This window comes from Phallusia mammillata, chromosome 1 (genome assembly GCF_965637545.1).
Source record: "Phallusia mammillata chromosome 1, kaPhaMamm4.hap1.1, whole genome shotgun sequence".
Classification (NCBI taxonomy): Eukaryota; Metazoa; Chordata; class Ascidiacea; order Phlebobranchia; family Ascidiidae; genus Phallusia; species Phallusia mammillata.
Window position 1 is genome coordinate 22,814,739 of NC_137252.1, and position 23,564 is coordinate 22,838,302.

The following is a 23,564-nucleotide window of genomic DNA, read 5'->3' on the forward strand; positions in this document are numbered from 1 at the left end:
CCCCTACTACGAAGCTGACATGTGCAGCATACGAGGCAGGCAACGGTGCTTGTGATTCGACTTTCGGCGGATTCTCCACTGAGCCTGTGTAGCTCAGTTGGTAGAGCGCGAGTCCCGGAAAGACTCCTGTCGTGGGTTCGAATCCCACCGCAGGCTAGATTTTTCTGGCCTACGCCTTGCCATATGGTGGTGAATGCTTGGTGACCGGCTGATTCGGTATAGCGCCTTCAATGGGCCTGGCGTACTGTGATTTACATATGAGTGTGCCGTGATCGCTGGTCTGCATAGACGCTTCAGGGCTGATCCCAGTTATGAATTTATGTTCATCTTAACTGATATTGGTCAATCTGGCGATCCCCTACTACGAAGCTGACATGTGCAGCATACGAGGCAGGCAACGGTGCTTGTGATTCGACTTTCGGCGGATTCTCCACTGAGCCTGTGTAGCTCAGTTGGTAGAGCGCGAGTCCCGGAAAGACTCCTGTCGTGGGTTCGAATCCCACCGCAGGCTAGATTTTTCTGGCCTACGCCTTGCCATATGGTGGTGAATGCTTGGTGACCGGCTGATTCGGTATAGCGCCTTCAATGGGCCTGGCGTACTGTGATGGGTGCTATTGCTCTTTGGCCTCTCCGGATGGTTTAAACCAGTGGTTCTTAACCTTTTTGGTGTAGTTTCCCACTTAAGTCAATCACCATCTTCGAATTTCCCCCTCTGTTATTTTTATAATCATGTTTTGTGCCCTACGTTAACAAAAAATATTCTTTAAATGAAATAATTTTTGTATACTGCAAGGTATACTGCAATCTTATTTAGTTTAAATAGTGCTTCTGTGAGAGATTAAACTTTTTGGAATACTGAAGAGCCTGCTCTGCTTGCATTAGTCATTCATTGCATCACAATCAACAAAGGAAAGGCTTTTATTCGGGCACAACAGCAAAGATTGATGGTTTTAGTCTTGTCTGTGATGTAACAAACGGCCTTTGGATTTGTACATGTCTTGTAACCCTTGGTTAAATCAATCTTACATGTTGTTGCAGAAATTTTTTAGTAAAGTATCTTTCAACGGTTAATTCAAAGCCGGATTCGACCATCGAGCCCGAGTTTGCTCTTTTCGAGCTTACATAATTTCCCACCAAAAACCTTCCCACCGATTAAGAACCACTGGTTTAAACTGATCCGCCTGAAGAAAGTAGAATTGCGTCGAAAATATCAGAATGTAATTTAGGGCCAAATTTTAAACGTAATAACCGGACTTAAAGCCTTTTTGTTTAAGTTTGTATGTCTTTATAACAGTTTCGTACATATACGCTTGAATGTTTTATTAATTTATTGGATCAGCGTGGTCCAACTGCAGGCCCGCGAGATAATTTTGTTGGCCCGCGAAAGTCCCAACATTTTAATGACAACTTATAAGTTTTGTTTTCAATAATTCAATGTTTTCAAAATGTTAGGATTAAAACACACTAAAAACTGCAAAATCTCCTATTGTGACGCATGACAAGGCATTGTTATGTAATAAAGGGCTCTGCTTCTATAAACTGTTCAGGGGCATTTTTGCGCTAGAGTGGAAACTGAATGTTTTTGACAGCTTCTACTTGGTAAATAACTATAAAATATAAAAATAAACTCATCTATAGATGAAAAAGGTGTATAGTTACCCTAGAGTTTGACCCAGAAAAAGTTTTTCCTGCAAAAATTTAAACCTTGGCCCGCGTAGTAAGTTAACGATTTTGAATGGCCCGCAACAAAATAAAGTTGGACCACACTGTATTGGATGACAGCAGCGTAAAAATAGTAGAAAACACAACAATGACCATGTGGCACTTTTACAACATTGTTTTGTAAGTTGCAAAACAGAATTGACCAAGCTCGTATTTTTGATCGATTAATTTATTTTTAGTTTCGATAAGGGTTATAACTGTCACGATGTGCAGAAAATTTACCAATCTGATAGATAATCAGAAATCAGACTAGAAACTACTTAGTTTTTGTAAAGTTAGTCTTTCTAATTACATTTTTTAAACTTTAAGTTAGTTTTAATCTGATAATAACCTTTGTGTTTTTCCGACGTCTCTATTTGATGCCACAGTTTGTCATTCGAATTTTTCAAAGGTTTAAACGAAATCCATTTAACTATGAGAGCGAGCCAATAAAGCCACAAAGGGTATTGTCATCAAATTGTCTTGTTGTTTTCCTTTATTTTGGCTAAATTGCGAAAAAAGGGTGACACTAAAACGCTGAATGGGCGGGACGTCGCGGAAACCTATATATCGGGTAAATTGCTGACGGTTAGTGCTATTAGGGTTGATATAGGTTTCATAATAGTATATGAATCAAAAAATGTCCCTGCCTAAAACTTATTCAGCTGTTTCCTAACATTCAGCTAAAATGCTTGGGCGGGAAGTCTCCCTCGGCCGCTGAATGTTTCCCTTGGTCACGGAAGGTATCCGGGGGACTTATTTTTAATGATTTTCTATTATAAAAACCTTATCCCAACCTTAATAGCACTAACCGTCAGCAATTTAACCCAATATTCAGCGGTTTTCACGACGCCCCGCCATCTCCCGCCTGTCCCACCCATTCAGCGTTTTAGTGTCACCCCAAAAAAATTCACACAAAATACAATTCTTAATAAATAAAAGCAAAAATAATAAATAAAACTTTCACAAAAGACAATCCTTACAAAGCTAGAACACATACAACACTGTTAGAACATAGTTATAGTGGCCAGGTGGTTACCAACCCCTGAGGTATGTGGCAATGTTCCAAACATACAAAATACAAATAAAATTCACTGTATTTTGAAAGCTTTTCCTTTTAATGAAATGATGAATTTGTAGTTTAATTCAATGTAACCATTAACGTGTAATATTTTTCTGTTTCAAAGGTTGCAAAAAAGTAACAACAACAATGATTAGGGGTTTGGGGCCAGTTTATCAAGCTGCCTTGGGTACTCTTTTTACTTGGGGTGTAACTGCATTAGGATCAGCTTTGGTGTTTGTGTTTCACTCTGGACATAGAAAAGTTCTTGATGGTAGCTTGGGATTTGCATCAGGTGTAATGCTAGCTGCTTCTTACTGGTCTCTTTTGGCCCCTGCATTTGACATGGCTGAATCAAGCGGTACATATGGTAACCACACCTATATCCCTGTTGGACTTGGTTTTGCCCTGGGTGCTGGTTTTGTTTACTTCGCAGACATTATGTTACAGCAGTTGGGTACTCCAAACAATGTGGTGGCTGCATTAGGGGAAAATCCTAAAGCTGTTGAGGAGGATGCATCACCATCCAGTGATATAGAGGTAGAATCTGGTGGTTCATTAAAGCGCAGACATGTTAAAGAACGAGAATCCAATGGGTTTACTGCTGGAAATCCAGTTTCAGCAGAAAATAAACAAAAGAACAAAGCGCCATCATGGAAACGTATTTTTTTGTTGATCATAGCAATTACCATACACAACATCCCAGAGGGATTAGCAGTTGGTGTAGGTTTTGCAGCAGTTGGCAAATCTCAGCTTTCAACATTTGAAAATGCTCGAAACCTTGCGATCGGCATTGGGTTGCAAAATTTTCCTGAAGGACTTGCAGTAAGCTTGCCTCTTCGTGGATCTGGACTCAGTGTGTGGAAATCATTTTGGTATGGCCAACTCAGTGGCATGGTAGAACCCATGGCTGGTATTTTAGGTGCATTAGCTGTAGGTGTTGCTGAACCAGTATTGCCATATGCTCTTGCATTTGCTGCTGGAGCTATGATTTATGTTGTTAATGATGACATCATACCAGAGGCGCAAATGTGTGGAAATGGAAAACTTGCATCTATGATGTCTATTGTAGGGTTTATTGTTATGATGACTATGGATGTTGGATTGGGTTAATATTAATTGGTTGTATGATGAACTTTACCTATAGGTTGATTTAACTTTGCGACCATCTCATGTAGAGCAAAGCAACTAGTATAATTATACAATTCGTGGTATTTTCCGTATTATACTGTGCTAATGACTAAATCAAAAACAAATTGATCTTCAACTTTACACATTTAGACGGATGTTGTTTGATAATTTTCACAGATGTTATTTGATTTTGATAAGAAAATTTCAATTTTTTTATTTTCAAATTTCACTAGCAATAATTTTATTGTTTTTGTTAATGTTACACCATTCTTACCAGTTTGATCTTACAAAGTACAACTGTTTATTGCACATCTAATTTTTCACATGAAACTTTTACAACAGTAGTTCCCAACCTTTTTTCAGTAACAAAACCCCTTTATAAATTAATCAAGCCTGTTCGCCCCCAACATGCAATCCCCCCTATTCAGCAACTCAACAAACCAAGTTTTTTTTTTGCATTCATGTATCCATCTGATTGGGAACCACTGTTGTAAAGTATTAAAATTTGTTTTAAATCTTCAATTATATTTCTTTTGTGTGCAATACAAATATTTTCTGGTCTAAGTGCTATAATGCAACATGATTCAAATTACAAAATTGCCTTCACCCTTTGTGTGGCAAACTTGTGCATCTCATGGATTAATTAAAAGTTACAGTGGCCTTATGCTTGAGACAAATACAAGTTTTTATATCTTTCAATCCAGCAAAGTTTTTGTAATTTCGACAACAAAAAAGCAATTTAAGCAAAAGTTTTGTTGTTCTTAATCGCTTTGTCCATTTGTTTTTCTTGTGATTGGTGTCAATGATTTACAATGTTGAAGCTCTGTGCAATATTTTGACCTGCAAACCTGTAATTGCAATGTACACCTGGCATTCATGATAGCTAAATAAACATTATCATGTGATGAATGTCAAAACACACAAGTTGTGCAGTACGGTATAAAGTTAGCTGCTTCTATCATGCTTTTTGTGCCTTGAGTTGTTTCATTATATCAATACATAGCATGATTTTGCAGTATAACTGTGTGAAGCAATTTAAAATGGGAATTTAACTGCAATTTGTCAATTTTTGTTTCAAGATCTGGTACATTTCTTTAGGTTCAGTTAATCAGAGTTGCTTTAAGCATGCTAAACTGAATGACCTAATAGTAAATGGAATGGTAAAATACTCATAAAAATTGAGTCTCTTGATGTGAAATCAGTACATTCTTGTTTAAAAACCTGAGAAATGTTACTTTGTTTTAGATGAACAATAAACATAGTGTTGTATAGTGCACTTGTTTGTTAGAAAATTAAAAAACACCAATGCGATATGAGAAAAAAAATCTCAAAAATAAACTCAGAAACAACAATTTGCCAGTTTTTTAAATGTGTTTTTTGTAGTAGAAGTTCCTATTGTTTCCATCCAACTATGTATTCCTGTAATGACTATTGTTACAAACATGTTTTTTGTGTGATTATTACATCTTCTGTACTGTGTGTAACAAATGTATTTTATATTTAGAAATTGTAAATAAGATAATGTAATAGAAAAATATAGAAACTCCATCATAGTAAAAGAACTGTCAAAGAAAAATAAAATGCTGATTGACAAAAACAATGGATGAAGAAAATATAGGATTTTCTACTGTGCGTGAAATCAACTGCACTATTCACTGGTTTCAACACTGGAATGGAAGACAAAGAGAATTGTTTATGAAAGATTTGCTGGCAAAAGCTCTTCCAAGTCAGGTAGTTTTTTAATATTCTTTGTGAGAGTAAATCTTTTTGCATTAAGTTTTTGTGTAGGAACTTGACCAACTTTGTTTTGTAAGTGGGATTCCTTGAACATTTTCAGGTTTTTCAATACCCCTTTATTCTTTTGTGTAGTTGCTGATTTGATGTAAAAATGTCAGAAAGATTGAACTAAAGGGGAAATGGTTATACCACCTCTAACAAGTAACAGTTAAAAAATATTTGGTTGTTGACAATTAAAAAAAAAGAAAACTGTTTTTAATCTTACATTATTAATTTTTTTAGGTTGATTTTCTGTTAGATGCAATAAGTGATATGAATGTCCGTGATCGACCTCCAAACATTTTTGAATGTCAGCTGCGGCTATTCGGACAATGGTTTGAAGAATGGTCTATACCTGCAAGAAATTATTTTGTTGAAAAACTAAGATCATTTGATCCTGTTTTTATTAGTCAGTTTGACAACAGTGTTCATCAATGTGCAAACATGCAATGACACAAAAACATATGCAGTGATTCACTAAAGCCTAGGTTGATTTATTTTTATCAAAACACCTTTATTGGTCTTTAAACTATTACATCTAAAGTTGAAACATTTACTAGCATCTCATGTGTGGTGGGCTGATTCTCCTAGATTATTTTCCTCTAAAACACACATTATGGTGATTGCCATGTTGGTTTTTATATTTGTTTGTGCCAAATTTTTTTATTGCAATGTATTGGATCAATTACATGTGAAATTTACCTAAATCTATACAAATATTTGCATTTTAAAAAGTTTTTGCTTTTCAATGCTTTTTCGCTCAATAATGTTTTTGCTTAATATAATTTTAACATGCACATGCAGTTGTAAATAAACTTAAATCATGTGTTTAAATAACAAAATCTTGTTTTTTTAAGTCTGCAAAACACCAACTATGCATTTAATATTAGGACTGATTTTATTCAATTGTGTAATATCTACTGCACTTGGAAATTGTCCATGCTCCAACCCTGATCTTTGCAAGCCTGTTTCAAAGCAATATCAGAAAGAACTTGTTGTTTTTGGAGGCCAGTCTGAATGGAAAAGCTGGAACTGGACTGGGATCACATATATTGTAGCTCGCTGTGATCTAAATGAAGCAAATTGTCAAAGTCTATACTGCTACGCTCACTCAAGACATATCCGTGTGGCTAATTTGGTCAGTGTTATGCCAGAAGACTATGAAAAACTTACCAATGTCTCATATCGCCAACAAGTAACCGAAAATTGGTTAGCAATGGTAAAAAATTACTCTTTGGATGGCATCAACATTAACATCGAAGGGCAAATCAATACAAACAAGATTAGACAAGGCATTACCAAACTAACAAATGAAGCATTTGTTGCCCTAAAAGCATTGAACTCTTTGTACAGTTACATGGGATATTCCATACAGCCCTTTTGATTCCAAGTGCATTGACAACTACTGCTTTGAGTTTAGTTTGTTGAAAAAATGCACAGATTTTATGGTCTTAATAGAGTATGACATTCATGTCAATTTACCTGTAGCAAGAGCAAACAGTCCTTACTCTCAAGTTGCGTCTGGTTTTCAACACTACATTAAGAATTTTTCTCTTAACCCCAATCACTTAGCAATGGCCACTCCATGGTATGGATATGATTTCACTTGCAAACATTTTGACAATATCACTGGAGAAAATTTGTGCTTCGTGCATAGCAAAGTGTAAGGAACCTACAAGGATATGATGGGTCTGGTGAAGGAAAGTATTGGGGGACAAAACAGCTCAATCGCCATGTTTTCATTTGAAATTAAATGACACATTTCACCAGTTATGGTTTGATAATGTTAAGAGTTTAACTATCAAATACAAGTTTGCTGTTGAGTCTGGCATGCATGGTTTGGGTATGTGGAAGGCCAATAACTTAAACTACACTACGACTGATCCACACATTATGAAGCAAACTGATGACATGTGGAATGCAATAACCGCTTACAAGTTTATGTTGTGATTTAAAAGTAGCTTACTTAAAAACAGTACTTTATGTGATTTTTTTGTTAATCATTTGACTATACTTTTGTATGTGCTTTACTACTTGCACTTTAAAATTCTGTGATGACTTGCAATTATGTAACAATTTATTGTACTTCTTGCCTTATGTGTCAGTTTATTACCTTATATCCTAAATATTTGTATGATCTGCTATATGCAATAAAACACTGTGCTATATTAAACTATGCATGGAGTGTACGACCTCATGTTTTTGCACTTTTGCACAAATGTTGTATCTTCAGTTGATTTTGTTCTTATTTATTTTTGAAGTACAGGTGTTTAGTAATTTATAATTTTTTTATTGTTTTGTTTCAGATTTATTAATGCACGGACATGAAGTTTGCAAACATATGTTGTTGTTTTTATTATGTGATGCCTATAGCTTTCGGAAATTGCCCATGCCAAAATCCTGATCTTTGCAAACCTGTCTCAAAACAATACAGGAAAGAACTTGTAACTTTTAGTGGTTCACCAGGTTGGAAAAGCTGGAACTGGACTGGAATCACAAACCTTGTTGCATTGTGTGACTTTAGAACAGCAGACTGCAAAGATCTTTATTGTTATGCTCATTCCAGAGATGTCAGAGTGACAAAACTGGTAAATGTTGCAAAAAATGACTTTGCTAAACTTACTGATTCCATTTTTCGCCAGCAAATCATATCTCAATGGCTGCAATCGGTTAAAAGTTATTTTTTAGATGGCCTTAACATTGACATTGAAGGAAATGTATATTCTGAAAAAGTGAAGCAAGGCATTACTGATCTTACAAATGAAACATACCTAGCTCTGAAAGAACTTAATCCACTCTATACAGTTACATGGGACATTCCATACAACCCAATACAACCTTGGTGTGCCGGCAATCAATGTTTTGACTATGTTTCCCTTGCAAAATGCACCGACTACATGATCCTTATGGATTATGATTTGCTAACTGGAGGTGTCATTGCCAGTGCTAATAGCCCATATTACTTATTAAGTATTGGCTATTCTAACTATATAGAAAGATTACTAATTAATCCAAATAAATTAGTAATGGCAGTTCCATGGTATGGTTACGACTTTACTTGTGAATATTTTTACAACAGCACTGATGATAATTTATGCATATTTCAAAGTAAGAGACAAATGATTTTTAGCGACATTATGGGTTTGGTACCAAAAAGCATTGAAGGCATTAAATGGGACAAAAAAGCAGAATCACCATATTTTACTGTAAAGCAGTGGGATATCTTGCACCAAGTGTGGTTTGATAACGTTAAAAGTTTAACGAATAAGTACAAACTTGCTGTAATGCTTAAGTTAAGGGGATTGGGTATGTGGAGAGCAGATTTTTTGGACTATAATTCCACTGATCCACAAATTTTAAAACAAACCAAAAATATGTGGAAAATGATAACTGCATGCTATTTTCAGTTATGATTTTTTTTGTATTATCTAAAGCTTGTTTTACCTTTCCATTGTTATTGTTTGTTAAGTTTACTAATGTCTAACTTTCTATTACTTTGTTGATGTCTATTGTTTTTTTGTCCTGCTAGTTGTTTGAAAATGTTAAGTGTTACACCATATGAGTGTTTTTTTTACATTCCTAGCCATAACCTCAGGTATTTAATATGTATTAAGATACTGTGTCATAAAAAAATGGTTGTTTCCAAATCTGGTTTCACAAAATCTGTTTAGCTGCATGGAGATTGTGAATCCCAAACCATTGCCTAACATTTGTTCCTTGAAGTACAGATCACTTGTAACAGTTATAACCTATATGGCTTGTTGTCAACATGAACACTACTTCTTTTAAATTTTTTTTGTTTTATTTGCCTGCCAACCATGTATTTTCCTGAAGGAATCTTGATTTCACTCAGATTTTCTTTGTTTGGAGCTTAATGCCATTTTCTAAGTTTGGGTAATTACATTTGACACTGTGTTGTATGGTACAGCAGATATCTATGTCCATTGTTTCATACAACAGTTGTCATATTTTTAGGCCTCTACTTACAAATACTTACAAAAAGTTCCATGAAAATGTAACAGTTTCCATAGTCCAGTCATCTACGCCCTGGAGTTCATGGCATACATGTTTGTTTCTATTTTTCTAGGTAATACTTTATGTAAACATGTCATTAAATTTTTGGTTTCTGTTTTTCATTCAAGTCTTACCTTTTGTCTTGGGAAATTGTCCCTGCTCAAATCCAGATCTTTGCAATCCTGTTTCAAAGCAATACAGGAAAGAACTTGTAACGTTTGGTAGTGCCCAGGATTGGAAAAGCTGGAACTGGACTGGAATCACAAACCTTGTTGCTTTGTGTGACTTTACAACAGCAGACTGCACAGATCTGTATTGTTATGCTCATTCCAGAGATGTCAGAGTAACTAAGCTTGTCAGCGTTGGTCAAGGCGATTTTGTTAAACTCACAAATGCCACATATCGACATCAAATCACCAAAAAATGGTTGGCATGGGTGGAAAGCTATTATCTAGATGGCCTTAACATTGACATTGAAGGTTCAACACATGCCCGTGATGTGAGACAAGGTATTACAGACCTTACAAATGAAACTTATCAGGCCTTAAAACAATTAAATTCATCTTATATATTGACATGGGATATCCCATACAATCCATATGCCCTAAGGTGTGTAGACAACTTCTGTTTCGATTATGTTTCATTGGCTAAATATACTGACTATATGATTTTAATGGACTATGATATGATTGCTGGAGGTGCTGTTGCCAGTGCCAACAGTCCTTACCCTTTGGTAGAAATTGGTTTTAAACACTACATTAAAAACTTATCAATTAACCCTAACCACTTAGTAATGGCTGTGCCATGGTATGGCTACGACTTTACTTGTATTCATTTTTTCAATAGCACTGGTGATTATTTATGCGTTGTTCAAAGTTTTGTACATCAAAGCTTTATGAACATTATGGGGTTGGTGTCACAAAGTATTGGTGGTGTGAAATGGAATGAACATGCCCAATCACCCTTTTTTACCATAAAACAGGATGGTGTTTATCACCAGATATGGTTTGACAATGTTTACAGTTTAAGTCTCAAGTACAAGCTTGCTGTTCAGCTTGGAATTAGAGGTTTGGGAATGTGGACTGCTGATAAACTTGATTACACATCTACTGATCCACACATCATGGAGCAAACACACAATATGTGGAGTGCTATAACTGCTTATGATTTACTGCTGTAACTTTTGCTTACTGTGTTTATTTCCAGGATATGTTCATATTTTTCCTTTAATTTGTTTTGATTCCAATCATTTGTTTAACATTGCTGTTTCTTTATGCAGTGGTTATGGTTTGTATTCAAAATTGAGTATTATATATTTTCATAGACTAGCTACACCTGCAATTTATAGCAAATGTTGAATGCATTGTGTTTGTTTATGGTTAAGGTGCTAAATGAAATTTAATGTATAGGCGCTCAAGGTATTTGCACTGTGAAAAAGAGTTTGTTCTGCAGTTTTGACAAAGCTGTGCAAAATGCATTAAGGCATTTTGAAACCACTATTTATTGTGCTTTATTGCAACAAAAGTGGATATGTGACTAACAGGAGTTTTCTATACATGCTAAATATCTCAAAAACCAAAGCTCATCTGGAAAAAAAAACAGTAAATGTCATAGTGTTTTTTTTTACTTTGTTTTCTTTCAATTTGACTCGGTTTGTCACATGACATTACAATTGTGTGAAAAGCTCTGATCTTCTAATTTTTTAAGCAGTTTTTTTCTTACATTTCAACCAAACTTACGATTCTTTTCAGCTTTTGTAGGTATCTTTGCAAAAAATGTCACTGTATGCATTACTGATTGTTCTTCTTCCTGGAATTGCTTTAGCTATTCAACCATGCCCTTGTTCAACACCAGACTTGTGTAAACCAGTTGCTAAACAGTACAAAAAAGAGTTGGTTGCTTTTGGTGGTGCTCCTGGATGGAAAAACTGGAATTGGACAGATATAACAAATGTTGTTGCATTGTGTGACTTAAGTAATGCAGACTGCCAAGAAATGTACTGCTTTGCACACTCCAAGGATGTGCGGGTAACTAGACTGGTCGGTGTTGCTGTTGATGACTTTGTGAAGCTTTCAAACATAACGTTTCGGCAACAAATTACCAAAAGTTGGATAAATTTGGTTCAAAATTACAGCTTAGATGGTATTAACATTGACATTGAGGGGGCAGCATTCACTATTGATGTTAAGGAAAGTATTACTAAACTAACAAATGAGTCTAATATTGCACTAAAAGCAATAAACCCTTTGTGTTTAGTAACATTTGATATACCATACTCTCCATATCTTGTTGGCTGTCTTGATGGATATTGTTATGACTACGTTTCATTGGCAAAGTGTACCGACTACATGATTGTAATGGATTATGATGCTACCATAGACATTCTGATTGCAAGTGCTAACAGTCCCATTCCTCTACTTAAAGAGTCTTATGATCTATATATCAAAAACTTGTCAATAGACCCAAATCTACTAGTGATGGCTGTTCCTTGGTACGGATATGACTATTCATGCAAATGGTTTTTCAACCGAACTGGTGACAATTTATGTGTCATAGCTGGGATGCCTAATACACAAAGAAATTTTAAAGACATCATGGTATTGTTTGAGAAGAACATTGGTGGCATGAAATGGGACTCAAAAGCGGCTTCTCCTTTTTTCACAATTAAAGAAGGTGATGTTTACCATCAGCTGCGATTTGACAACCAGGAAAGCTTGACTGTGAAATATGAATTAGCCAAAAACCTTGGGCTAAGAGGTTTAGGTATGTGGACTGCTGATAGTTTAAATTATACTTCAACAGACCCTGGAATCGTACAACAAACTAAATCTATGTGGGACTTGATTACCTCATATGTGGAAAAGTTCATTTAAATAATTATTCTCTCATATACTAAGAATGTAAGATTTACAATTGTTATAGTAATGCTTATCAAATTTTTCATGCAGTATAATATCAAAACCATAATTCTTGTCACTATGCAGATGACACGTTTTAGGACCAGGAAAAAGCTCAAGAAATGTTTTCTTTATGTATAAAATATTTCTGAGATCCACTGTTCGTACCTTTCCTATTTATCGTATCTTTCTTCATCCGGTAAACTCATTGCAGATCCCCAATGAACATAATACAAGAGGTTTTGCAATTGGGATTGTTCTCAAACAAATTTTGTATCTTAATTTGGGACTGTGTAATTATCATGAAATATACAGGAAACATTTGCCCCAGTGTAACAAATTTACAATATCCCAGACTTGACATGGATAAATTAAAATTAAGAAATATATGTGTAAGGGACTGTGCAATTCTATCTAATACTAGGGCACTGTGCATATATTGGTAAGTATCTAAGTGCAATAAAAAACGAAGCAAAATAGCCATTAATCTAATTTCAAGTGCAACATACAGAATGGTTTCGAATCACTTTTGTACCCGTTTCAAAACTGCATAAATTGATCAGTTTGCTCTAACCTAATACTGTGTCAAATGTTTCGGTGTGGCTTAAATTGTATTTTGTTTCATCCTTTCTGTGTTTCAATTTTGTGCAGTTAACTTTCTAAAACATGTTTAATAAGAGGAAATTGGTTTCAAATATTTGATGTCATATTATAAATAAAGAACAGAAACAGAACTGTATGCTGTTAAATGACCTTGCTATATATTGTTTTCACTACATGTTACATTTTAAATTTATGCAATGTAATTGACAGGTACCTCAAATATTAGCATTTTTGTACCAAATCATTGTTTCAGATTTGTCTTTTCTGTTCAAATTTCTGACTGTATGATAAAATTCCATTTTATAAACTTAAAAAATGCATACTCCATAATAACATAATCCAAAAAAATAAAATGTATCTTCTAATGATATTTTTTTGTAATTTAGCCAAAGGACCAGTTTTTTGTGTGTGTTTTTTGTTTTTGGGTGGTGGGCAGAACAATGCACTTCTACTATTTTTAGCCTGATAATTAGGTAAATCTCAATATACTTCGATTTACTCTATCCAAGTTGTTGCTCATGTAGCTTAAACATAGGGGAAAATTAAAAACTCCTAATTTTGCAAACAACTTGTTTTTGTTTTCATTCTACATGTTACATAAGCTTGCCCATTGCATAATTTTTTACATTACAATATAACCTACTGTGATTTTTCAACAATGTGTTTTTGATTAGGTTTAAGCAATCAAGATAAAAAACTGAAAAATAAAACAATTAGCTGTTGACAGGATTGCTCGAACTATTTTTAGTTTTCTTTTGGCAGTTAGCCAAATTTCATTCAAGGTAAGTTATCATACACTTTCCAATTTACTCACATAATAATGCGTTATGATTGCAGCCTTGTTCGCGGAGTCTGACAATGGGAAGGCATCGCAAAAAATTTCAGAAGAAGGGGGAAAGAGCTGAAAGGGTACAAAATAATCAATCATCATTGACTATAGTTAATAACGTATTTAAATTGTCATTACTTTTTGGTCTGATTAAAAGTTGCGCAATAGGTCTGATATTCTGTTATGTCTGGATTTATTGAACCAGGTGCTATCAAATTTTTTTTTTTTTTTGATTATTTGTATGTTTGTTAGTTTTTGAACCATTTGCATTTGTCTTACCCAGGGCCACTATAAAGACATTGTAAGGGAAAATGAAAACTATAAAAACTACTACAAGGTTGGTACCCAGTAGGTTTTTAAACCCTATCAGAAGTTCAGTATTTTGTTTTGGTAAACAAAAGAATGGCAAAGTTTTGTCTGTCTGTAGCCCTTTTAATAAAGTGTAAATTTGTGACCCTCAATACGTTTTTACAAGGTTAAAGCAATGCTGCTGAATATTTATGTTAGTTTAAGAATAAACTCATAATCTGTTTTTTTTTATGAAAAACAATACAAGTTTAACTAAACATTAATGTTTTATATATTTCTGACCTTGTAGGGGGCAAATGTTTGAATTGATGATTAAGTATAATTTTTTCAAACACAGGAACAAGCATGCTTTGATGTTGCGGAATTGGATCTGTTTATTGAGTCTATGCAGCAACCATTGCCTGCTGTGTTTCGAATCACTGGCTACAAAAAGTGGGTTTTTCGTTGTGTCATATTTAAGTCTATGCTGCATAGGAAGTGAAATTGTTTACCCAGCATATCCGCATTAGAATCATGTTGTTGTGTTGGTTCACTTGATCCATGTACAGTCTTTGCAGTGCAAGCAGAAACAAATACAAATAAATTGTTAAGCAATTTAGCTTTCATTTTCAGTTTTAAAAAGTTTTGTGATACTATTACATTAATATTGGTTAAATATGCTGAAATTATTATTCTACATTTTAATTTCTTTAATAAGGAATTATTATACACAAGTATTTATAATCTTGAACGTTTCAAAAATATACAATTCAAATACCATTTGTTTTCCAGACATGCTAAACAGTTGCTAAAAAACATGAAAAACACTCATTTTGAAGAAATGACTGCATTGACAATCCAAGATGAACTTGTTAAAACTCCTGTTGCTTTGCCATGGTTGGTTTTATTTTGCATTTAAAATTTGTTAACTTACAGAAAGTTTAAATCTGAGAGTTTGTTAAAATCTGGGAATAGTAAATAACGATAATGGCATCTCTGGATAAAATGATCGAATTATAAGATTTTTAATTAGGTTGCAATTTGTTGATTTTGGCTTAATGCTGAGTTTTGGTTTAGGCTTGCAAACATATTTTTTAACATGTTTTACATATATATTTGGTAGGTATCCTGCTCAACTGGCCTGGCAAACTGATTTAAATCGAACGCAAATTAGAAAGAATCCTCAACTTCAAAAGTTTCATGCCTTTCTCATCGCTGAAACAGAAAGTGTAGGTTTACATAATTGTTGGAAATTATATGTACATTTTTATTGCATGGCACTATACAGGTTATACTTTTGTCAGATTCCTTTTTTAAACTATGTTTTTTGAAAAGAAATGTTGTGTTTTTTGTTTAAATTGACTGGTTACTTTTCATGTGGTGACATATTAACCATTTTATCATATGTTTTTTTATTCAGGGTCACATTAGTAGACAAGAAGCAGTGAGCATGATTCCACCACTTCTTTTAGATGTTAAACCACATCATAAGGTTTGCAAAGCAAAAATCATCTGTGATTTGTATCCAGTAGAATTGAAACAGTGTACCTGTTTGACACAGTTAACATAACGCAAATACAAAAACAGAGATGATCTAGCATTGACAAAAACACACTGGGCACAGGATATTGAATCGGACCGTTGAACCATAATGATGACAATAGGCAACCTACAAGACCTGTCATGATATATATATATATACCAATACCATAGATATAATCTATTGCTATACTGGCATTGTATTTCACAGGTATTGGACATGTGTGCTGCACCTGGGTCAAAAACTGCACAAATTGTTGAGTTGCTTCATCAAGATGACAGCACACCTATTCCAGGTTAAATTAACACAAAATGCAATGACTTGGAAAAACTAAATCTTCTGTTGTAACCAAGCACTGTACAGTTTGTTTAAACTTGCGCCGGTCTGATTTGATGCATTGTCCTACATATACTATTTACCATTTTCTAGAACTAACTAATAATCTCATGTTTTGAATGTATTCTTTTCCTGAAGGAGGCATTTGTGTTGCTAATGACAAAGATAACAAGAGATGCTACATGCTCGTTCATCAAATTAATCGACTTAATTCTCCATCATCCATCATTGTTAATCATGATGCAGCAACCTTTCCAGATATTTATTTGAAAAATGTAAGTGGATCAGTATGATATCTGAAAAGTGATCTTCAATCTAATCACTGGTAAAGCAGAAAAATATACAAGTGGTATTATTAAAAAAAATTAGGGGGATATGATTTTAACAATGTTTTAACATGTTTTTATCACAAAACTATATTTTGTTTGTTGTTTTGCCATGATCAATATGTTTTAAGTCAGATGGCAAGGAGCGAGCTTTACAGTATGATCGAGTTTTATGTGATGTTCCTTGTTCTGGAGATGGAACTCTGCGTAAAAACACAGATGTTTGGGTGAAATGGAACATTGCAAATTCGATTTATTTGCATGGGTATGTAGCTACAGGGATAGTCTGAATTTATTCCTTTTACAAATAATACACACCCAATTAGGGTCTAACAAAAGTCACAGATCTTGATAAATACAAGTAAATTGATTTTACAATGTATAACAATATATATCTTGCATAGTAGCCTGTTATTGTTGAACCACAATTAAAAAAAAAAAAAAAAAGTTTTTTTTTTTAAACTTTATTTAGGTTGAAAATAGAAAACAAACCACCAGAAAATGTATGGACTAAAAACTTTTTTTCAGAATTCAACTTAAAATCTTGATCCGTGGTCTTGAACTGTTGACAAATGGTGGTCAGTTGGTTTATTCAACATGTTCACTAAATCCTATTGAGGATGAGGCTGTTGTTGCAGCTGCCATGCACAAATGTGGAGCTGCAGTTGAGCTCCTAAAGGTTGAACTGCCTGGTAAGACTGTTCCTTCTTTTGAGTTGTTATGTTATTGATACCATCTATTAAAAAATTGAATAAATGTGGTAAATACGGTTTTATCAAAAGTACTGATATGTTTAGTGTTTTTACGCTGTCCTTGCCTGTTTATATATGGATGTGCAAAATATAATGATAAAACTTGCCTTGGATCAGACTTTAGAATATTTGTCTTTATTTTTTAGGGCTGAAGTGGAGTCCAGGTACCACATCATGGCGAGTGATGGACAAAATGCAAAACTGGTATGAGAAATACGAAGACCTTCCTGACACAGTTAAAAATATTGTAAAAACCATGTTTCCTCCTGAAGATAAGGATGAGGTCAGAAATATGCATCTTGAAAGATGGTAGGTTTAAACAATTGATTTTGTCCCTGTTTGTAGTTTACAATGGTTCCATTAAGTATTCCTGAGCTAAAGATGTAAAGCAATGCTTGTGGCAGATAAAAGTAAAAGAATCCTTCCAAATTTATTAAAATTGCAACAAATGAAATGTAATTTTTTTGACAGGTTAAAGGTCAAAATCAAAATTATTTGTACTTAACACCAAAATTACAAAATCTCAGCCAAAAAAACAGTTTAATAATTCACATAATTAAAAAGCATTGTTTCTCTTTGACTATAGTTTAAGATTGCTGCCGCACCAACAAGACACTGGTGGGTTTTTCGTAGCTGTTTTGCGTAAAGTTTCAAATCTTCCGTGGCAAAAAGTAATATCCGAAGAGGAACTTAATGGATCACCAAAGTAATTTGATATTTCATGTTTGTCATTTAGTGCTTTTTACACTGTTTTTTGTATTTCATTGTTTTGTTACAGTGTATATGTAGAAAGTTTATGTGTAGTTCTACACCCTTCCAGATATATGCCTTTACAGAAATCAGCTTATTGTGTAAAATTATTTTAAAACCTATTGTGAGATCTAAATCAATGGAAAAACACAGATTTTTCAAACAGAAAACATAAACGGGCAATAAACAAGAATCTATTATTTTCATATTTGCTCCAGACAACCTCCAAAAAAGAAGAGAAAATGGGTTCCTGGATTCAAAGAAGATCCCTTTGTATTTTTTGGTGATGAAGAGCAAGGCATTATTGATGAAGTAAAGTAAGTTTGTTTGGTTCAAATAGGCTGTTTTAGCCAGGTTTCTACCTGTCAATGTCAATTTTAGTCATTCAACATTTTAGGTAAGTTGTATGCAATAAAATGGTCCCCGGAACATTCAGACACATGAACACTACTATTCCACAGGATTTGATCATCAGTTTACAGCAGGGTGGGCAACCCGCGGGCCACATGCGGCCCTTCATTAAAGCTTGTGCGGCCCGCAGATACGCATGGATTTTGAAAGTACTGGCAAACAAGTCCAAATATTACATATTTTTGAGCTGATTAATGCACCTGATGCTGGTTTTCTGCGATCTGGCAAAATGTGGCTAGAATCAAATACGAATTATACTTGTAGTTAAGCATATTTGGTAAGAAACAAAGCAAAATCACTTTGTGTGATGCACATGTGCGGCCCCCGATCCAATTTTGACACTGATAATTGGCCCTACAGTAACAAAGGTTGCCCACCCCTGGTTTACAGCTTTGATGTTTTAAAATAATAACTATGCGTTGTGCAGATCATTTTATGGACTAAGTGACAACTTTCCACATCAGCAACTGATGTGTCGAACCAAAACAGGAAAAAAGCGTCATATCTACTTCGTATCTGAGCTGGTTCGAAATATTGTGGTCAATAATGAAGAATCATTAAAGGTACAAACATTGGCTGTTGAACTTTTCATGCTAACATGTAAGTAAGTTGTGTCGCAGAAAATTACCCCAGATCACTATTTACTGTCCTAAAAATTTGGAAAAAATGTTTACAGCAAAAAAATCCAAGGCAAGGTTGGTGTATTAAATCACGTTTACTGCTGTCATCATCATGCGGCTGGGCTCAACAGTTTTATCCCATATTTTTAGATTTTGTGTTACGTGCCAAATGAATTGGAAATATAAGGCTGAATAAGAAGTTTAACATATCAGGTTACTATTGATTGCCCAACAGCTAAACACAAATGATGCAAAAAGTGATCAACAATTATTAACCACAGTGTGAGGAGACCTGCTAAATAATTCGTGTTTGTTCCAAATCTCAGAACATTTGTAATTTATCCTGGATTGACTTTTACCACATATTGTTCCTTCCCGTGTTGTGCTGGCTACAGAATGTTTGCATAGCAAGCTGCATGCTGCACAACATAATTCGGATTTGCTTTAAATTGTGTTGCAGATTGATTTTTTTACCTTCTTAAAACTTTTTTTTGTCTGGCAGGTTATCAACACTGGCGTGAGAGTCTTAAGTCGAGCTGACAACACACAGGCTGGTGTAAAGTGTGCTTTTAGATTAGTACATGATGTAAGTGTATTAAAAATACAACAAAAATATGTTTTAAATATAAAAAAATATATCTTATGATCCATCAGTATCTCTTGCTTTAACATTTGAGCTGCATTTTAAAAAATTTAAGTAGTGTTTCTTGCTTTAATTGTAACAGGCTGTAAATTGATTTATTATTTCATTATTTTTCTACCAATTCAACTCTGAATTCAAGAATACTTATGACCCGATAGCATGTGTGTTTAAAAACAATGATAAAATATTTTCATCAGGGAAGTGAAAGTATGGAACAATTCATGAGTGAAAGACTTGTTAAGATCACAATTGAAGATGCGATTGCACTTTTATCTGAAGAACAACCGAAATTTGAACAATTGACTGAAGTTTTGCAGAAAAAACTTCTAAACCTAGGTTGGTGATAATGATAACATTCCCAATCTTTTATTACATAATAACCAAGTATATGTTGACCCAAAGGGATATATTCGTTTCATTGCGTTTTTTTTTTTAATTAAATTATTTTGCACACAATAAATAGTCATCAAAAGCAAAATGGCGACACTCTGGCAAAATTTGACACGCTTTGAGACTAAAACCGCAAAAATGTCTAAAGGAGGTATTTTCTATTAGTAACAAATAATATGAAAATACTGTTTACTTATTTTTTGCTATATCTTGCATTGATCCCTTTCCGCTCAGTAGCCCGCACTTCCTTGTGCTAAAAACAACCAATTAATAGTTTTTACCTCTTGTGTCCAATGAATTCCTTGAACTTTAATGATAGGGACTTTAAAAGCTTCTAATTCTATCAAGCCTATGCTTACTATCATAGATCAAAAAAATGTGACAAACATGTCCCGAGTGTTTAGCACAACGCACTGTGTTTACAAGGTTGTGGGTTCTATTCCTGTCTCGGCCTGGGCATTTAAAGTCGGCGACTACCTAACCCAAATACGGACTTGTGATAAAACAAGCAGCTCTGACGGCCGACCTATGTGAACTCATTTAGGCGTTTTCTAACTACCAAGGATAAAAATAAAACAAACAAACAGTTTTAAACCGGGGTTGCAAATATTTCTGCTTCAAACTCTGCGTTTGCCACTGCAGTATGCATTGAGTGGGTTCTAACACTATATTTATCGTAACATGGAAGACCCTACTATTATGGGAGGACTGTATATTTTTCTTGAAAATTAACATGTGCTGAGAGTCAGCGGATAAACTTCACAATTCTGAAAGAAAACGGCTCTGATTGAAATGAAAGCTAATATGCCACGATGATTTGTTAGCTTGTACATAGTGGTAATTTTTCAAATGTTTAGGTCCGTTTAGTTGGTAAAGGTTTCCAATGTTAAACGCAGAAAATCTTTGCTCACAAACATTATTGTATAACTAAGTTCCTACTAGCTACCAAAATTTTACAACACACTTTTGGGTGAGGTCTTGGTTGCTGTGTTAATCTTTCAACATTTTTTTTCAGATCCTGGAAGTTTGATGTTTAAATACGTTCCACCCAACCCGTAAGTTGGCAAAATAGTTTTAATTAAGAATGTTATCAATTGGACAGTAAAACACCAAAAAATTTAACGCTTGAAGCAGTCAAATAGGTGTTGGATAAGGGAACGTATTGTGCCGTAAAGAAACATTTGCTTTCAACCGTTTGGCAATTGATAAAATGTGCCAAATTATTTCTATTAAAGCGCAGATTGTTTTTTGGGATGACGCTATGTCTAATTTGATTGCGTTAACAAAGTAGGTAACCTATTAGTTCAATTTCAATATTTATGTTTTATACAAAGCTTATGGCAAAAAAACATTTGTATAGCTATGTTTAAAGACAAATGTTGATGTTTGATCAAATTTATTCCACAGGGAGGCTGATGTAGAATGCGATCTGCTAATGTGTGGGTGGAAAGGTGGCCGGTCAGCCAGACTCTACATGTGCAGGAACGAGCGCATGCATTTTCTGCATATGGTTGGACAACCCGTCCCGGAGTATTTGCTCCCGAATAAAAGTAGTCGCCGTTCCAGAGCAGAGGCGAATGCTCAGGGAAATAACGGGGTCGGTAAAGAAGAGACAGAAGAAAAAAGCGAAATGTCCAATGCTTCAGAGGATGTTGTGAACAACCCTGACGTTGTGGAAGAAAAAGTTGTTTTGGAAAATGACGCGACTGTTTAGGTTTTTAATGACAAATCGGTGGTGCTTTTTTACTTTTTGGCTTCTGTTTCGGAAATAAAATGTACTGCCATTCCTCGTTTTTTTATCAACACTTTGCCCACGTTAGTGTTGTACCAAACGCGTCACCTCCAAACAGGTGAGTCAACTTTTTTCACTCATATATATCCAACCATGGGAGGTTTGCATTGATCCCACAAACGTGTAGATGAAACTGAAGAAAAATGAATCCCACAATTTACAATTGCTCCTTGGTGTTAGAAAACGCACGCGTTCATAAACCATTGCTTGAAGATAAGTACTGAATGTTGACTAATAACAAACACCTCTACAGCAAAGTTTCTTTAGCGGATGATTCACACAAGGCGCAGTTGGACAGACAAACGTCGCAGTTAAACTATAGTACGTAATAGGGATGCGCCGAGCCGAGCCAGACCCCGAGTACTCGGTACCGAGCATCGCTGTTTTTAATGCTCGGTGCTCGGCCGAGCAGTTGCACAAACTGACCCGAGCGTTAAATTTGCAAATTCATGCCCTGCTAACATACGTAACTTGTGTTCTAAAGGGTGTCTATGAACAAAAACGAATGATTTTTCAAATGTATTAGATAGTAGAAAAACGCGTAGGCCTACTTTATGGGCATGTACGGCTTAATAAAACACCGCCGGTGACGTAAGAGATCTTGTAGAGCTAAAACGTAGAAAGGGGATTTTTTGTGACGTCATAATGCACCGAGCGTGCTCGGCCGAGCACCGAGCATTAAAGTGAGATGCTCGGTGCTCGACCAAACAGAACATTTGCAGTTTTGGCACATCCCCAAGGGCGTCCGCACATAGGGGCAAATGGGGTCAGCTGACCCCCCCTGGAAAATTGTTGGATGAAAAATAAAAATGCGAGAACATGCAAAGTAGGCAATTTTCTGAAAAGGGGGAGGGGTGAAGGTTATACGAGTGATGACTGGCTGGTCAAGCTCTCCGATTGTGATCATCACCCTTCTTCGGGAGTATCCCACTTCCTCTATTAATTTACGAAGATACCTACGAGCTACCCGTAATCGCAAAATTCGACAACTTGAGCTCCTGTACTCTCAGAACCACATTACTAGTGCGGACACTGGCTTTATCTCACATAAATCTGAAGAAGGATAACTCATAGTTTCAGATAAAATCATCTCGTATTTCGTGAATTCAATGAAGCTGTTCGTAACATTGAACCATACAGAAAAGAACAATCAGCCACCAGTTTAGTTAATCAGTTCTTGAATAAAAAGTTAAGTCGACGTGGGTCTTTGCCGAATTTTTCGATGACTTTTTGGATGAACGAATTTTTTTCCGAGTTTATTTTTTTTCCGAGTTCTGTGGACACTCATCATACACAGCCGGATAGCGTCTCCAGACATGGTTGATCTGAGCCATGTTTTGACCGAGACTTGCCAGCAAAATTCGAACAACAATTAAGTTTGGATACACTTCCAATAAATGTTTTTGATATATATCAGAGCGTGGCGCAAATCTATCAATACGTTGGGGAGAGGGGTTAATTCTAAACATTTGCCAAAAATAAAACTATTTCCGGTACCAATAGGCAACTTTCTTTTTTGTTGATACCCACGAAAGAACGAGACAGTTCTAAACCGAGAAACTTTTTAGGCCTACTCTGTGGATACATCGATATCCACATAATCATACACATTAGCCTACGCTTGCTTTTTAATTTCTATCATACCCTTGCTGTTCAATTTCTTCAGTTTTTTGACAAATGCAGTTATATGGAAATTTGTGGTTCG

The 23,564-nt window shown here is 35.0% G+C and overlaps 7 protein-coding genes and 2 non-coding genes across 9 annotated transcripts; all 9 read left to right on the top strand.

Annotated features, from left to right (window-relative positions):
* The first annotated feature begins 82 nt into the window (after window positions 1–82).
* Trnas-gga (transfer RNA serine (anticodon GGA)) lies at window positions 83–156 on the top strand. The gene has a single exon. It is a non-coding gene; the product is annotated as a tRNA-Ser (tRNA).
* A 281-nt stretch (window positions 157–437) lies between these two features.
* Trnas-gga (transfer RNA serine (anticodon GGA)) lies at window positions 438–511 on the top strand. The gene has a single exon. It is a non-coding gene; the product is annotated as a tRNA-Ser (tRNA).
* Window positions 512–2,858: 2,347 nt separating this feature from the next.
* On the top strand, window positions 2,859–4,972 carry LOC145221166 (zinc transporter ZIP11-like). The gene has a single exon (XM_080088006.1). The coding sequence runs from the start codon at window positions 2,912–2,914 to the stop codon at window positions 3,872–3,874; it is 963 nt and encodes a 320-aa protein (XP_079944132.1). The 5' UTR covers window positions 2,859–2,911; the 3' UTR covers window positions 3,875–4,972.
* A 419-nt stretch (window positions 4,973–5,391) lies between these two features.
* Window positions 5,392–6,525, top strand: LOC145221182 (uncharacterized protein C14orf119-like). Its single transcript, XM_080088007.1, has 2 exons — window positions 5,392–5,623; window positions 5,912–6,525. The coding sequence occupies exons 1-2, from the start codon at window positions 5,492–5,494 to the stop codon at window positions 6,119–6,121; spliced, it is 342 nt and encodes a 113-aa protein (XP_079944133.1). The 5' UTR covers window positions 5,392–5,491; the 3' UTR covers window positions 6,122–6,525.
* Window positions 6,526–6,537: 12 nt separating this feature from the next.
* LOC145209189 (di-N-acetylchitobiase-like) lies at window positions 6,538–7,934 on the top strand. Its single transcript, XM_080079458.1, has 3 exons — window positions 6,538–7,050; window positions 7,109–7,256; window positions 7,369–7,934. Exons 1-3 carry the CDS (start codon window positions 6,543–6,545, stop codon window positions 7,616–7,618), a joined length of 906 nt encoding a protein of 301 aa, XP_079935584.1. The 5' UTR covers window positions 6,538–6,542; the 3' UTR covers window positions 7,619–7,934.
* A 2-nt stretch (window positions 7,935–7,936) lies between these two features.
* On the top strand, window positions 7,937–9,755 carry LOC145221150 (di-N-acetylchitobiase-like). Its single transcript, XM_080088005.1, has one exon. It carries the CDS (start codon window positions 7,993–7,995, stop codon window positions 9,079–9,081), a length of 1,089 nt encoding a protein of 362 aa, XP_079944131.1. The 5' UTR covers window positions 7,937–7,992; the 3' UTR covers window positions 9,082–9,755.
* A 4-nt stretch (window positions 9,756–9,759) lies between these two features.
* Window positions 9,760–11,405, top strand: LOC145221134 (di-N-acetylchitobiase-like). The gene has a single exon (XM_080088004.1). The coding sequence runs from the start codon at window positions 9,774–9,776 to the stop codon at window positions 10,860–10,862; it is 1,089 nt and encodes a 362-aa protein (XP_079944130.1). The 5' UTR covers window positions 9,760–9,773; the 3' UTR covers window positions 10,863–11,405.
* A 3-nt stretch (window positions 11,406–11,408) lies between these two features.
* LOC145221118 (di-N-acetylchitobiase-like) lies at window positions 11,409–13,856 on the top strand. Its single transcript, XM_080088003.1, has one exon. The coding sequence runs from the start codon at window positions 11,458–11,460 to the stop codon at window positions 12,553–12,555; it is 1,098 nt and encodes a 365-aa protein (XP_079944129.1). The 5' UTR covers window positions 11,409–11,457; the 3' UTR covers window positions 12,556–13,856.
* LOC145221102 (RNA cytosine-C(5)-methyltransferase NSUN2-like) lies at window positions 13,849–21,854 on the top strand. Its single transcript, XM_080088001.1, has 19 exons — window positions 13,849–13,964; window positions 14,020–14,091; window positions 14,295–14,348; window positions 14,658–14,752; window positions 15,092–15,196; window positions 15,423–15,528; window positions 15,720–15,791; window positions 16,050–16,134; window positions 16,314–16,450; window positions 16,633–16,766; window positions 17,030–17,193; window positions 17,400–17,562; window positions 17,840–17,959; window positions 18,222–18,320; window positions 18,842–18,977; window positions 19,537–19,620; window positions 19,875–20,013; window positions 21,083–21,122; window positions 21,475–21,854. Exons 2-19 carry the CDS (start codon window positions 14,041–14,043, stop codon window positions 21,779–21,781), a joined length of 2,091 nt encoding a protein of 696 aa, XP_079944127.1. The 5' UTR covers window positions 13,849–13,964; window positions 14,020–14,040; the 3' UTR covers window positions 21,782–21,854.
* The last annotated feature ends 1,710 nt before the right edge of the window (window positions 21,855–23,564 follow it).

What these genes read in the sequence shown, in the direction of transcription:
- LOC145221166 (XM_080088006.1), top strand. Translation starts at nt 2,912, where the DNA reads ATGATTAGGGGTTTGGGGCCAGTTTATCAAGCTGCCTTGGGTACTCTT.
- LOC145221182 (XM_080088007.1), top strand. Translation starts at nt 5,492, where the DNA reads ATGGATGAAGAAAATATAGGATTTTCTACTGTGCGTGAAATCAACTGC. An exon ending in CAAAAGCTCTTCCAAGTCAG is followed by an intron (nt 5,624 to 5,911) that starts GTAGTTTTTTAA and finishes TAATTTTTTTAG; the next exon opens with GTTGATTTTCTGTTAGATGC.
- LOC145209189 (XM_080079458.1), top strand. Translation starts at nt 6,543, where the DNA reads ATGCATTTAATATTAGGACTGATTTTATTCAATTGTGTAATATCTACT. An exon ending in ATATTCCATACAGCCCTTTT is followed by an intron (nt 7,051 to 7,108) that starts GATTCCAAGTGC and finishes AAAAATGCACAG; the next exon opens with ATTTTATGGTCTTAATAGAG. An exon ending in TTAGCAATGGCCACTCCATG is followed by an intron (nt 7,257 to 7,368) that starts GTATGGATATGA and finishes GGTCTGGTGAAG; the next exon opens with GAAAGTATTGGGGGACAAAA.
- LOC145221150 (XM_080088005.1), top strand. Translation starts at nt 7,993, where the DNA reads ATGAAGTTTGCAAACATATGTTGTTGTTTTTATTATGTGATGCCTATA.
- LOC145221134 (XM_080088004.1), top strand. Translation starts at nt 9,774, where the DNA reads ATGTCATTAAATTTTTGGTTTCTGTTTTTCATTCAAGTCTTACCTTTT.
- LOC145221118 (XM_080088003.1), top strand. Translation starts at nt 11,458, where the DNA reads ATGTCACTGTATGCATTACTGATTGTTCTTCTTCCTGGAATTGCTTTA.
- LOC145221102 (XM_080088001.1), top strand. Translation starts at nt 14,041, where the DNA reads ATGGGAAGGCATCGCAAAAAATTTCAGAAGAAGGGGGAAAGAGCTGAA. An exon ending in ACTCCTGTTGCTTTGCCATG is followed by an intron (nt 15,197 to 15,422) that starts GTTGGTTTTATT and finishes TATATTTGGTAG; the next exon opens with GTATCCTGCTCAACTGGCCT. An exon ending in AATTCGATTTATTTGCATGG is followed by an intron (nt 16,767 to 17,029) that starts GTATGTAGCTAC and finishes ACTTTTTTTCAG; the next exon opens with AATTCAACTTAAAATCTTGA.